General features: G+C 38.4%; 1 protein-coding gene across 3 annotated transcripts in view; it reads left to right on the top strand.

Moving 5' to 3' along the window:
- LOC139961997 (transcription factor EC-like) overlaps positions 1-15,570 on the top strand; it is a 50,239-nt gene that overhangs the window by 19,040 nt on the left and 15,629 nt on the right. For 2 of the 3 annotated variants that reach the window (XM_071961774.1, XM_071961776.1), the window contains 2 exons: positions 534-744; positions 8,248-8,451. In XM_071961774.1, coding sequence (XP_071817875.1) covers positions 534-744; positions 8,248-8,451 — 415 coding nt within the window. Of the gene's footprint in view, positions 1-533; positions 745-3,652; positions 4,029-8,247; positions 8,452-15,570 lie in introns of those variants that run through there. The other variant, XM_071961777.1, reaches the window with a different exon arrangement.

Here is a 15,570-nt window from a genome sequence, read left to right on the forward strand (position 1 = left end):
AGTTCCTGTTATTAGGGTAATAAATTGTGTAAACAAGTGGTTGGGCAATAACAATTTCCATTTTGACATTGGAATGATATTACATCTAGTGCTTTAACTCTCATATGGTGTGAAGTACAGTATGGTACTACTCTACAGGTACCTGAGTTTGATCAATTGCAACAATTTCTTGATGATGTGTTAGTTTACATAAATTTAACATTTTTCCATGATTTATTTGATATCAAGGCAGTGGACTTGTGATCTAAGGCTTGCAGGTTTGAGTCATGGCCAGATCATTACGTTGTGTCCCTGGGCAAGGCATTGCCTGAGTAAACCCAGGTGGTATAAATGGGGAACCTGTGAGATAAACCGTCGGTTGGGCTTTGTTTTTTTTGCTGCCGCCGTGCGGAGAGATTGTCTCCATGTTTTGACAGGTTATCGTTGACCAGGGTATATAATATTGCGATGCGCCTCGAGCACCGTTAATCGATGGATATTTCTGTGCTTTCATATTCCTTCAATGTTGTATGATCTATATGATTTCTCGACAGTGTATCAGCGAGCACAGCTTCACCACTGAGCACGACGATGTCTACCAGGACCAGTTTCAAACAAGAACTGCAAAGACGACAGCTTTACGAGGAAGAGAAGAATAGGAAAGACGTACCGAGTAATGGAGCGAATCCAAAGACGAACGCCATCGACCTTCCAAAGGCCAACAACCTCAATACTATCCCAGAAGTCCCCAGAGCAGTACTACAGGTAAATCATTAACATACATTAGTTACAGTTTTAAGTTTGAATAACTCGAGAAAAAAGGACAGTGCATGCAGAAGGAAATTAAAAGTTTTAGATCCACAAAAGAGGAAGCTAAAAGTATCCCGGTGCCTTTATATGCCCATTATCAAGGTTGGTTAAATTTATGCCCTTTTTTTTTTTTTTTTTGCGTGCCGAGAGTGAACTTGAAGCAAACAGGTGTGACGTCATAGATACATGTGACGGAATGCAGATCTCATCAGGAAGATTAGGTTGTGTCACCTCTTATCATTGAGAAAAAAAATAATTATATCGGTGGATTGTTTTCACCCCCCCTTTACGTTGTGCCCATTGCTTTTTCATTGTAGCTCTCCCAGACCCTGACTAGGCATACACCTTGGTTAAAGTTCTGTTAGGACACTGAGCTTAACATGATTATAGGTCATTTCCGGTCTACCCCCCCCCCATCCTTGTTCTTCCTCCCAAAGTATTACATAGCAAGTATAGTATAGCATAGCATTGTCTAAGGTGACCAGACAACAGGGGAGCGGTCCCCGGATTTCATGGACCGTTAAATGTGTCCCGAAACCATCCCCAGATTTCATGCCATGTATTATGCCACTGATCATTCATTCCTAAATATATGAAAAAGCCCAGAATAATGTACATTTGAAAAGAAAAAAAACCTTAATTTCTATAGAATGTATTCATTGCAGAAACGTGCAGCATTTCGCCATCATTCGTGGTAATGGCATCACCAAATATGGAGATAGTAAAATCACACTCGTCACTTGAAACATGTAGTGTAGACGATACCCCTTGTTATCAACATGGGGGGGGGGGCCAACATCATGATGCCCCCAGAATGTCTGAACTAACTGTGGCAACTCCATTTTGTTTGTTTAGATCCTTGAAGATCTATTTAAGGAAATTATGGTATTTGCAATGCATGCAATTTTTATCAAGTTGAAAGTCAAAAGTCAAGTTGAAAGTCATTGAAGAACTTTCAGTTTTTGAGTTAGGTAGAAAGTTTACGAGTTATTCTCTTCCAGCCTAATAAACGATTGAAATACTAATTGATTTGTAACGGTTCTGCTATGCAATGTGTCCTTTTATGGTCTACAAAGCTTTTAATATATATATGCAGTCCTGTTGCAGAACATGTTTCACTTTTCTTCCTCTATCTATTCCTTGGGCAAAAACATGACCTTTTGGTATTCCCCTTGTTTGAAATCCTCACACTTAGGTGTCCTGTTACTTCTCCAGCAATACTGCACAGAATTTGTAAATAGCTTTTTTTTATTTTTTATGGCAGCCTGGCTTTGGTATATGGATGTACCATTCACCAAACACAATACACAATATAGTTGGATTAGTGCCAGTGCAACCATCCTATTTGTACACTTCCCAGTTCCCTGGCAAACACAGTTTATATATATTGGTGGCATTGTTATATACTGGTATGCATTAGTCAGCATATTTTGTGCATTGCTGTTCTACATGTATACCTGTACAGTACAGATGAAAGTCAGTGGTTTCTTGTGGAGAAAAGATCTAGCTAGGTGAAAGGTTCAGGTGTTGTAGGGTTTGTTACTGTAAGTCCGCGTACAGTACATGTTTATATTAACCAGCATGTTCATCAGTTCTGTGTATGGCAGTGTACTGTGTGTGTATAGGCGGTATGTGGCCTACCAGCATAACAAACTGTAGCAATTATCTATATAGGCAATGGTGCAGTAAATAGTCTTGTAATGTCAGACAAACAAATTGTAAAAGTTACTTACCTGGTCAGCCCTCTCTTACCTGTCTCCATTCAACACATCTGCACTCTAATCTACCCACCGATCTATCATAAACTGTCTATCCGTAGAATTTTGGTGCTCAAAGACGAATTCTCAATACATTCTGAAATGCTGTCATCATAACATCGAAACTTTGACTGAAGTGGAAATTGCAAGACAGAAGGGGGAGGGGGGGGGGAGGGGTTATCTTTCAAGACTGAGTGTTTATAGTACACAAAATAGATCTTAACTGAGTTAACAACTATACATGGTAATTTGGCTTTAACTACAGTAGTGTAGCTGGAACAATGTAGACGTGTACAGTACATACTGGGATACAATAAATGGCATGAAATGGGTTGGTGTACATGCTCTTAGCCGTTAGTGACCAACAAGCTAATGAGAAAATAGCTCCTTAAAAGTCAGATCATCAATCTCTCCAGGTAAGGAGCATGGGTAGGTGGGGGGGGGGGGTGATATATGTTTTATCAGTTACATGTAGCATTTGAAAGGGTAGTAAACTTAAAATTTGCTGTTACATGTTGTATTAATATATACAGATATGATAATTTCACTACCACCCACCCCCACCCACCCACCCATCCCCTTCCTCTCCTTCCCCATGTTTTTTTCCTTCAAATGTATTTGGTCTACTTTGTTACAACCAGGGATACTTTTAGCATGGAGTCATCCCAATTGATCTAAGAGATTCTATTAATTCTGCCAAAATTTCCCGTTCAAACTTGCTTTCTGGAGAGTAGGGCTTTTACCTTAGTTGCATGGCCAAGCACTGTACAGTGTTTCACTCTATAACAAGGTCACCTTATCACGCAAAGCTGCATCTGAAACCAGATGTGCCTATTCACTTTGGCGATGGACAAATTTGGTTTCGTTTTAACACTTTGGCATCCTGGAAAATGTTTTCTTTATCTATGCAATGATGGCAGCAGAGCATATTGCAAGTTGGAAATGGTGACAACCTCTAGGGTTTTTTCAAAGGCTTTAAAGGCTACCGTACCTTCTTCGCAGTCTCCCAGACAGGATGTCGAATTAAGATCCCCGCAAGTCGGTGACCAATCCTTAACATGAACGATATCCCAGACAGGTAGTGAATAATTAATTTTCTGATGGTAAATACGGGGAGGGGCAGGCATCCAAAAGTTGTATCGCAAAATGTGATTAGACGATCAGAGTGAATTCAGTTTGAGCTGGCTCTCAACTGAAACGTTTGCAGTTTCCCCCTGGCGCTGGTAGCTAGGGTTGGGCAAAAAATAATCACGCAAAAAGGGCCGGTCCCTTGCCATCGAAATTTAGTCTTTTTTTTTTCAATTGTACTTGCGAACTGTAGAAGAAACTTGGGGTAGGGGCTTTGATTTGATGTATTTCGGCTGTTCCGACTGGGTATAAATCGTTATTAACTGATCCAGCATCATGTATGGAGGATTGGCTGTTATGATGCCGTACTACCATGGCTATCCGCCACCCGCACATAACGACTACCATGACTATGTGAGTATATAGAATTCACCGTATCGTTTAGCCTAATACTCATCGACTAACTTGCTTGTACAAACTGCCATCAGATGGAGTACAGGGCAGTCTAACTTTAGACCTTGAGTCTTGGTTTAATAGATGTTAGCAGTAACTACCTAACTTGTGGACGCTCGCTATCACAGTGAGATCAAAGTACAGAAAGAAAAAAAAGAAAGAAGAAAAAAGACCATATGGTCAGCACTTTACAACTGTACTCTTTTAGGATTGGGAAGTGGTAGTATTATATAAGTTAGTTGTCTTCTGTTATGTGTGTAGTAGAGCATATATGTGTTAAAGTTGATGTGATGAAGTAGGGGTGGAGGGAGGGAAGGATGGGAGATTGCACTCAATTTTACAAAACAGTTCTTCTCTGGTAAATTGCTCACTAATTCTAGTGAAAGTAGTGTGATATCTCCTTTGTTGACCATTTTCAATGCGAGGAGGTGGGAGGGGGAGGGAAGGGGTATGAGGCTTAAATGGCATGCTGACTGAAATATTAGAAGCTGTACTCCCAACCCCCCTACTAGAAAATACAAACCATGCATGAAAATATTTGTCCTTACGATTTAACCCTGCATCAAGCCTATACTGTATAGTTCTTACAGACGTTGATGGATAAAATTGTATTTAACACATGTGCACACAAGTCTACTATGGATATGACTCAAACTCAAGTTAATATCTAGGATCTGTGTACAGCAGAAAATTCCTTCCTTAACCAATGGAAAGTCTTTCCTTTTCAATCTATATTTTCACCCTAGTGTTATACCCTTGTAAACCTTCAGGTACATTTCTGAAAAACAACCTACTGTAACCACCCCTCCCTCCCCCCCCCCCACCAATAATGGCAGCCTTAATTATTTCAGGGGAGTATATACATAAAGTAACAACAGTATCTCCAGTGAAAAGAAATCTCTTTCTTTGATTTGAAGCTAGAGTTCATGACATTATCGAAGATATTTCATTGCGGGGATAGAATGGGCTTCGGCTTGCAATCTCAGGTATATCTGACCAGGTTTACTATGTCAATGTAACCTACACCTTAAATCCAGACTGATTCACTTGGCAATATGCCAGAAGTTTGATGCAGTTTGAATACCGGTTTACATAATCAGCAACTTTTACACTTTCCCAATAGAACGAGTTTAGAACTCGGGCCTTTGGAATTTGGATATATATATATCTAGTAGCTAAATGCGAGTGGATTTTTGGCAGCTGTAGAAAATGAAAAGGCACAGTTGGCAACTTACTACCAGTAGACATTTAGAAACAAACACATTCCTTGGTAAGTCGGTTAACAAAGGTCAGTCCGCATGATTTCTGTACCCAAGCACAAGCCCTTCATACTGCTTAAATATATAGCAAAAATCATTGGGCTTGGTACAAAGCCTGTACATGCAGTTATTGAAGTGTGTTGTAATTCTGAAGAATGCCAGCTGAGACCTTGACTTTAGCCAGTAGATTTATTTTTTATCTCGGGCATTTTGTAGTAAGTTAGTTTTTTTGGCACATCCTCAGGATTGATGCCTCTAGGCCATATCTCAGAAGCCTGAGAGTTTGATGCCTTTAGACATGCCTCCTCTGAAAATTCCCCTTTTGGTATGAGTTTGTAACCATATAGTAAATCATTTTGACAATGTAGTCGAATTGATTCACACATTTAACTGGATATCCCCCTCATTCTACAGTGAACTGGAGTACAGAATATTAGCCAAATAGTAAACGGATTTGATTCGAAACGAAGCTTTCACTTAATACAGTGCGGTAGTTTTTGTATCTACGACACTGCAGTATTATGTGATATAGCTGAAGGACAAGATGAAAGAACTGAGATGAAGGAAATATTAGCCACAAGAAAAAGAGCAATCTTGGCCACCTGCCATCTCCAGAAAATATGTTGAGCATTTGTTATTAGCTGTGCGTCATAAGATAAAGTCCGCCTTGGAATTCCGAACGATCGTGTGCATGTCAAAGGAGACTGTGGGTGGAAGTAATTACGGGGAAATCTATAAGGTGCCAGATAAATAGAAACTGTACTCTCTCTCTCGAAAAAATATATATAATATTGTAACACCAGTGATCATTTTACAGGTCATTCGTTGCCACATTTTGAATGATCTCATAATTGCATAAATCAAATGTACAGAGATGTCATAATAGATGAAGCAAGCCAGGACAATAAATATCACGTCGTCCTATATGCAGGTACTGTAGAAGACACACAAGTTTAAAGTATGAAGATGTCTTGAGAAATTGTGTTGATATTGTTGTGTGTGTGTATACAATGCCTAATGACAATAGCCGGGGGGGGGGGCAGGGAGGGAAGAGGGTCGGGACACTATTTTGTAACATTGAGGGATTTCCTGTGTAACATTGAGGGATTTCCTGTGTATTTTGATAAATACTTACAGTGGTAGTACATACAGTACATACCAGGCCCAGTTATGATTGTAACCTGGCACTATCGTTTAATGACACAAATAATTAACAGCTCTAGGTCAACAGAAACAGTGGTTGGTTCGCTAAAGAGAGAATTCCTGGAGGCGGCAGAGAGGTGAAAGTCTCCTTCCTGGAAGATGCTTTTCTGTTACAATTATGCTTCAGTATTTAGATTATAAATTACCCATGGTCGCCCCCGGTGAATTATCCTACGGATATATACTGTGCTATGTGTAACTGGGGCTGCTGGTGAGAACTTGTTGAAGGTTGTCAGTATTGTTCCCAGATGCTAGCACCTAAATATTGCTTAAAACTTGCTAGTAGTTGTCAAGAGTACTTTCCTGGAAAGTTCTGATTACTTGAATGACTTTTTTCACAGACAATTCAGCAATTGTTAACCCAGACACTAACACATCTCATTGTGGATATACAGTTATATATGTACGGTATGTTAAGAGTGACAGTACAGTGATCCAGGTGACCATTATCTGAATTTCTAGCATATTTGAGTGGCAATACTGATGACCCTTTTAAGGGATGTTTTGAAGACAACATTTTATTCGGTGCAAAAATATATTTCTAATATTCTGCATCAGTACGTTCTGATACAATAGGTATTCTTGTAATCACAAAGATGTGATTTTTTGTTAATATAAAAGCTCAACATGTATTAGCTTGCATCTGGCAGTAGGATTTATGACATCATCATCATCACAGAAATTTTTTAAAAAAATGCCTTGTCATATTTTACTGTCAAGTGTCACTTTTTCTGTAACTCTATATGTGTGCATACTTTTAAAAAGAAGAAAACATTTACATGAGACATCAAAATTCAGATTAAATTAGCAGCTGAGGAAACATATCACAAATCTCTCTGCAAAACTGACAGAGAGCTTTATGAAAGTCATTTACATGGTAATATCACAGACTACTGTACTCCCTGTGTTGCAGTTGATGGAGAAATGAAGGCTTTATTTGTCACAGATGTTTTGGTTATCGTAGGTGACAAGTTTATGAATACATTAATGATACTAACAATAACAGAAAAGAAGAAGAAATACACATGGGGTCTCCGAGCAGATGTGCGTGGAATATTTTCTTTCTGTCCTATTGCTGTGGTACCAAGTCAATAATACCATCAAAGAACAGTATTGTACGCTTTCCCTATGATTGCTTCTGTCAAGATTCTGCGACTTTTGATTAGACATTGCCACATAATGTGCCACACATGTAATGTTGAAAAGTAGTGCATCTATGCATTGAAGATTTGATTTGATTTATTTGTTTCCTCACAAAAATACAATGTGAGGGAAAGTCCTCTGAAAACCTATACATGATTACCTAACATGATTATACATGATTACATGAATTACATAACATGATTACATGAAACCCTATACATGATTACCTAACATGATTATACATGATTACATGAATTACATAACATGATTACATGAAACCCTATACATGATTACATGATATCCAAGATTCAAAAACAAATTTAATTTCATAATGAAGTAAATCTTCCTCATCCAACCCCTTCCCTCTTCCCTCCCTCCCCCTCCCAGCGAAGAAATTTATAGGATTTATGGCCTGGTTTTTACTGCTTTGTTGAGTTTGTGGCTATTCCCTTCATATCCAGTGTTGTTGAATTATGAAGTAGAATTTGAATTTGTTCTTTTATGGTCAGTTTTCATTCAACTAATTGCATCTTCTTTTTTTGTCTCCCTTTTTTTTACTCCCCCTGTGATATCAGGTCAGCACCCAGCTGCAGAATCCCACTCGGTACTTCATACAGCAGACACAGAAGAAACAAGTCGCAGAATACCTCTCGACGTCTCAACAGGGTCAGAACATGTCCCCTCACATGCACCAGAGTCCGGTCACCAATTCACCATCGAGGTTGCCCAATGGATCTCAGACTTCCAGCCTGCCCAGCAGTCCCATGTCCACAGCAGAGGTACATTATATATTTATATTTTTAACACAGTTTCTATAATTGTCCTCCCCTCATCCCCCTTTTTTGGGAGGACCTATATTTGCCCTCTGTATAAACAAATAAAAAAAGAAGAGGAGAAGAAGAAGAAAGAAGAAATTATAGGTTGAGATTTTGAGTCATTTTGAGGGAGATTTTGATGGGCCTTCTCGCGTGATCGATCCTTCCTGTGTAAATGTTCATGTTGGATCCAATTGCTCAACGTACAGTAGATCAGACAACGTGGTCTGAAGTGCACAGGAGGGAAAATGTCCCCTGAATTTTCTGTCATTCGTGGGTTTTATTGTCATAGCGACAGATGGGAGTGAGTGGCGTTTTCCCGTTTGTGACCTTTAATCCCATCGTTGGTAGAAGTTCAGAATTCGGTACCGATTCTTACAACTGTAGCATCGTCCGGTTTTGTGTACGGACTGTTCAACAGGCTTCAATTTGTAAAACAATCGAGAGAAACAGCCCCAGGCTTTTGTGTCAAGTTATGCTTTAATGATGAGTCAACCTGAACAGCATAAAAAAGTTGAAAGCAGTCAGAATCCCAGCTTTTTTGCTTCCTTGATAGCCGATATAGGGAAACAAACCTTTAAAGGAACTGCATCTCCTCCGCAGGCAACACAACGCAACGCAATGCAACACAACAAAACAACAAAAGAGGGTCTAAGTAATATAGACGGATGGATTAAGACAAGTTAAAATAGAATGCCAAACTGAGTTTAGTATAAAAAAAAAATTAAAAAAGGAAGAAAACTGATCACGTTGTACTAAAAGCTGATTCATGAATTTTCTAATGTCGTGACGGAAAGCAGATTTGTCTTTCCTATTTAAGAATGTTTGTCCTCATAGGTAGTAGCTTTTGTAAGAGAAGCTACTGTACCTACAAGCTACCTGTACCCTGTAAGCTTAAAGAGAAGTTGGAGAGGAAAGAACACAAAATAGTTTACAAATTGCTTTATATCCACTACAGAAACCTGTGTATGTAGTTGATATGTAGATAAAGTTTAGAGGGCCTGCTTTCTCAATCCATTCAGCATATCCTTTACAGGTAAAACTGAAAGAGAAACAGAGGACGAGTAGGTAGAATAGACAGATGCATAGAAAAGTAGAACAATCAAACTTTAATTAGTAGCTAATTAGTAACAAAATTGAAAAGCATAACAAAAAAACTGATCCTCCACTGAAGCTGTTGTATAAATTCTTTCGGCTGTTGTAAACTCAAGAGCAGATTTTGCCATCCGTCCTCCTCGATGTTCTCACCTCGTCAGATTCACGAGTCTCTATCGATGTCAAAAGACAACCATGTTTGCGAGAAGGAATGTCCGAGCAAGTCAATTTAGATTTGACCATGGACGGCGGTCTTTATACGCTCTTCTTCGAGGTGACCATCCGGTGCGACATGCATTGTTTTCAAGTTTCTCTTACAACTTTATTTGGGAAACCGAAAATGAAAGAGAAGGCCAGTCATCAAATACACACGGAGCAACAACTCGAAACAGACTCTGTGTCAAACTGCATTCGACATACTGTAGGCAGAAGGTTAATAAAATGTGTTGATTGTAGCTTTTCAAGAACTTCCTCCTTCCATAAAAGGGTTTCAGAACTGACGATACAGCCCAGTACTGATTGTGTATATATTTACACAGAAACAAAGACCGCACTCATCGTTCACCTGGGCGAGGCAGCAGATTTTCACGTTACTGCTAGGCTTGTGCATATATGCCAGAGATTTTTAAACCGTCAGTAAATAACCACGGCAAGCCCGGGAAGGAAACAACGCAGCCGTATCGTATCATGGAAGATATTTGCCGGCCATTGGAGGGATAGGTAAAAAAAAAAAGATGTTTTTTTTTTTTGGAACTTGTAAAATTTGGGTTTTTTGATCGGTTGAGACTATAAAGATGCAGGGTTGCATTTGTTCTGGAATCTCGAGGGTGGTGTTTGGAGAGTTCTATACGGTACTGGTGAATATGCCTTTTGGTGGTCGCAGGGAGTAGGCAGGTTGTTGCTCGCAGAAGTATGTTGTCAGGTTAAAATGATCTGGAAGATGCTTAGTTGTAGTGCAGCAATGTGTAGTTATTTTACTGTATTCACATCTGGGATTTTGTGATAAACAATGGTGAACTTTATTGCATTGGTCAGAGCAAACATGCTCATCATATATATGTATGTGTATATATATAATAAGGAAAAGACAAACAGGATATTAAAGCTGTGACGTCAGGCATGCCATTTTGAATGTCAGTTCTGTGAAGGGTAGGCAGAGAGAGGGAGAGAGAGAGAGGCCACTTTGCAACTTGAGGGCGGAGATATCCTTTCTCTTAACGTATGTCCTGTCAGGATCATTCTGTTATGTTGGTCATCTGGACTTAGCTCGTTAATATAATTTTATCATCGTTGTTTGAGTTTTTAGTAGGATGTGGTGATACATTTAATTTTTGTGTTGATATATACATTGTATAGTGCTTTGATAAGTACTCCATTGGGAGGAATAGTACCTTTTGTTTACATTTTAAAGTTGTCTTGGAATAGTACCTTTGTTTACATTTTAAAGTTATCTCTGTAGATGCCGGCGATGAATACAAACCCCCCCCCCTCCCTCCCCATTCAATTTGTTTTGAAAGAAGTTCAGCATTAAAGTTTGAAATAACAGCTCCCCTGCCCACATAAAACTATTCCTAGTTCATGCCAGACTTTTAACATGAACTAAAAGTTTAAATATACATACAAATGTTAACTTAAAATTGCTGTTAAAGAAAAACTTTTGTGATAAAGTTCGAAAACAATAATGTTGCTTTTTATGCATAATAATCAGTTGAAGAAGATTGATATTCCATTTTGGAGATGGGGATATTAATTCTAAAATGTACGCTTAATTTTCATGCAGCCGTTAAATTTATCTGCTGTTCTAACGCCGTACCTTTCAGTTATTTAGCATTATAAAGCAGTGTTCGTCCATAGATGTCAAATTTATTCAGTTTGAACTTTGAAGACTATTATAAACAACACTCAACTAGCAGAATTTCTTCTTTTAGAATTGGAAAAAGAAAAGAAAAGGAAAAGTGTCCAAACATTTACAATTTGTCAGCTTGCTTGAAAGGTCTTCTTTATAACTCAGTAGTTTCGGGGTCAATATGAATTATAAGTAAGTGTTCAGCTGCTGTTGTTATTTTCACACCATCTTCCGTTACAGTACACGGTAGATTGCACCGAGAGCATTCATTTGACCCTAAAACCTAGCTGTAAAGATTTGCGACAGTGTCAAATGAGAATTTTTATTCTTAAAACTATTGTAATGGCATACAGGTAGAACTATAAAAACCCGGCATGATCGAGGCTAGGTGAAAATATGAAATGATTGTAGGACACGGATGTTTGGAGGTTTATATATATAATTCTTTTGCTGGTGGGTAAAACTGGTAAAATGTGACCCGCAGCTCTGGGGATATACTTTACAGCAGTGGTTGATGAAGAACCTACCGTGACCCGGGTGTGTCTGCGTGTGCTTACGTTGCTAGGTCATGCTATATGGAAAGATTTGGATCAAATTAAGTATCTGTTAGACATACATACAGACATTATTGCAATGGTGTTGTGTTTAATAGACATACTGTACATCTCAATTGAGCCATCTGAATTATGTCCAAAGATTCCATGAGGAAACTATTCATTTAGTCGGAAAGCCATAACTGTCCTTTACAGGTTTATAAATATGTTAAAATACACAGCTACACAGTAAAAATATATGTGATAGCTATCATGTGGAAGGAGAAGGGCCGAGGGGGTTTGGAATCGTAGAGGTGAAAAAACATATATACATCCAATTTGAGCTGCTCGCTTCGTGTGAAATTAATATAATATAATATAAAATAATATAATATTTATTATATTTGCTTTTTATATAGTGCTTAATACCAGCGATAGTTCTCCAAACGCTTTACAGACGTTATATTACCCCTGGTCGATGATAACCTGTCCCTGAGACAATCACTCCAGTCAGCAGCAGTTATATACTGCGCCCAATGACAAGTTACCTCACAGGTACCCATTTAACCCCTGGGTGGAGAGAGGGCTGTATATAGTATGCAAGGGGTTTTCCACAATTTTGTGTGCACTGAGGGGTGAGTGGGTGGGGGGGGAGGGGGAACAGCAGATCATTTGCCACACTCTTTTTCATGAGACTCTGGAGAAGTTCAGAAGTCAGTGCATCACATTTTGATACTGGACTGATTTTTGAACTATATAGAGGATTTCTCACACTTGTATTGCATTTGATGCTAATATGAAAGAAGGTATACAGGATACATTGAAGTATTGAGTACTTTTGAAGATGCTGGTTGGTGTCTTGCATGTTCATACACAAGTTTTAAACACTTCAAAATGGAAGGGAATGAGACATTGGGATTAAGTTCACATTTAGATCACAGTAATTGAGAAGATCGTGAGTAACTGCTGAAGATAAAGAGTAAGTCGGCCTAAACAATGATCGTGTCTGAGTATGACTGCTAGTTGGCTCTCTCTCATGTGTACTGTACATTCTTTGTCCTTGTTTCCACACTCATCCTTATGGGCGGCCATTTGGGCAAAAAATACGATGAAATCATGATACAAGATACAAACTTACAAGAACAAAAGATGAAAAGGAACAATAATAAGAATGTAGTACACTACAGATAGACTGAAAGGATATAGAGATGAAACATTCTAAACAAGAAAAGAACAAATAAACAGACCAAAATGTAGAAAAAAATTCACATGATCATAACAGCTAATAATAAGAAAAGGATGCACTAAAAGGAAACTGACTAAACAATCAAAATAAACTACACCACGACACGACTGCGCAAACTAAATGAAAGATCGCCCCCAAGATTGAAAGTTTTCCTCATAAATCAAAATGAACGTTGGGACAGAATCAAAAGGAACATTGGGATAGGATCAAAACAAACATTGGGACAGGATCAAACTGAACAGCGGGCAAAAACGAACAACCAGTAAAGTCAAAACAAAGAAAGGGCGATATACTAAGCACACCTCTTGGATAATAGAATGCCCTCAGCACACCGCAATGGCGCAGCTCATGTCTGCTCCTCAGCTAGTGGTTACATAGTTTTCAACTCTTTTTTCCCACTTAAATGATATAGAGATATTTATATATATATATGCTGTATATATATATATATATATATGATATAGAAGAATCACAATAGCAGTGAAAGTACTCGATACAGATGCAGAGCAAGTTCATACATACTAATGCACAGAGAAGCAGTTTTAGCTACGCCGCGTATTAGTATGTACATATACATATGTACATGTACAAGTTTCATATCTTAATTTAACTGTCGTTTGGATAAGTGATCAAACAATACCCTAATCATCACTTGTGATTTGTCCTTCACTAGCCAGTCTCACAGCTAATGCTCTCTCTCTGTCCCTCTTTTTTTCTTTTTTTGTTACCTTGTACTGTGATCGTTTCTAAGACACTTGTAGGATATGTAGCATGCGCTGCACAGCCTTCACACGACCAACTTTTTTATATTTGCTCTGTCAAGCTACAATACACAAACCTGTTGGAACCTTTCAAGAGAATTCATCAGTGTAATTATAGGCCTGTCACAGATCTTATCTGGACTTTTGTATCAAAGAATGTCAATAAATACTCCCCCTAAGTTGCCAGAGTTCATTTAAAAACCAAAAAAAAACACACTTCTTTCAGCACTGAACAATGTGTTGTAATAACCTGAATGGATTTACATATACAAGACAGGGTCACAAAAAGCTAATTCTGAATTTTGAACAAACTGTTTGTGACTGGTGGTAAGGGGCTATTCAGCACATGTCTACATATCTATATATACTGTACCTTCCTTGTTCATATGTTACTGCCATGCAGCCTTACTTTGCTTTTGTGGGGTAAAACATGCAATTTAGAAATACCAGCAAGAAAAATATCCTGCACTGTGGAGAGATAGTACACAGACACTCCTTTTACAGATGCATTTAACTATTCTCAAACTATTAAATGGTACTGTAGTCGTGTTTTAGTCAGAGTCTAGGACAGAAGCAAATTTGCTTATTCAACGATCAACCGCAAACGGACATTGAAAACAGTCTGGATCTGTTTTGCTGGTATTTTGGTGATTTTATTTTCCATTGTTGGATGTCATTAACTATTGTACTAAATGTAGTACCGGATTTGCAGATCTGAAGGAGAGCAGGTAATTTTATCTTTGAGTCTTAAAATATATATTTAAAGTCATTTTCATAGTTTTCTATTTTGTTTAAAAACTAACCATTATTGTTTCTGTAAAGACTTTATATATAATCTAATAAGCCCTTAATTTGGCTACTTTGAGAATTGAATGCACATTGTGTGTTACAGACAAAGCTTGCCTACTGCATAGTTTGACCATGTGTAGAGAGATGGGGGATTTTTGTTAAAAAAATACTTTATTTACTGGATAGAGCCTGTGTAGTTAAATATATGTGAATCCCCCCCCCCCCCCCCTTTAACCGACTGAAGACAGCTCTGAAGTAATGATGTCCTCAGACAAAACATGCCGACATCTCTAGGGCTACCTGTTCTAAAAAAAAAACTGCTTTGAAACTGGGACAAGGTGAGAAGGGGATTTGGAGACTTAAGTAAGAGAAGAGCTTGACCCCAGCCAGAGATCTGCCTCAGACCTGGCACGAATCTCATCAAAAATATTGACCCACCCTGGCGGCTTTGCTGTCCGCATCAGACCGGTTTAGCTATGACCATGTGACCAAAGAGGTTTTTAATAGTGGAGGCTATCCATTGCATTGGTCAGATGGCTGATGGAGCATAATCACATAGAGTTTTTATGTTATTCAGTACTGTACATGCTTTTGCATGGTATCATCGTGTACTACCCACATTCCACTAGAAAATAATCAATTTGAAGGCATCTAAGATTGGATCTTGTAACTTCCAGAAACCAGTTCAAGAGGGGGGGGGGGGCTTTTGACCTTCAACAATAAAAGTAATACTGTCACTTGTTCCTATGTAGAAGCAGAAATTTTTTTTTTAACTTAACTTTTATCAACAACTACTTAAGTAGCTGTCTGACC

This window comes from Apostichopus japonicus, chromosome 20 (assembly GCF_037975245.1).
Source record: "Apostichopus japonicus isolate 1M-3 chromosome 20, ASM3797524v1, whole genome shotgun sequence".
Taxonomy (NCBI): domain Eukaryota; kingdom Metazoa; phylum Echinodermata; class Holothuroidea; order Aspidochirotida; family Stichopodidae; genus Apostichopus; species Apostichopus japonicus.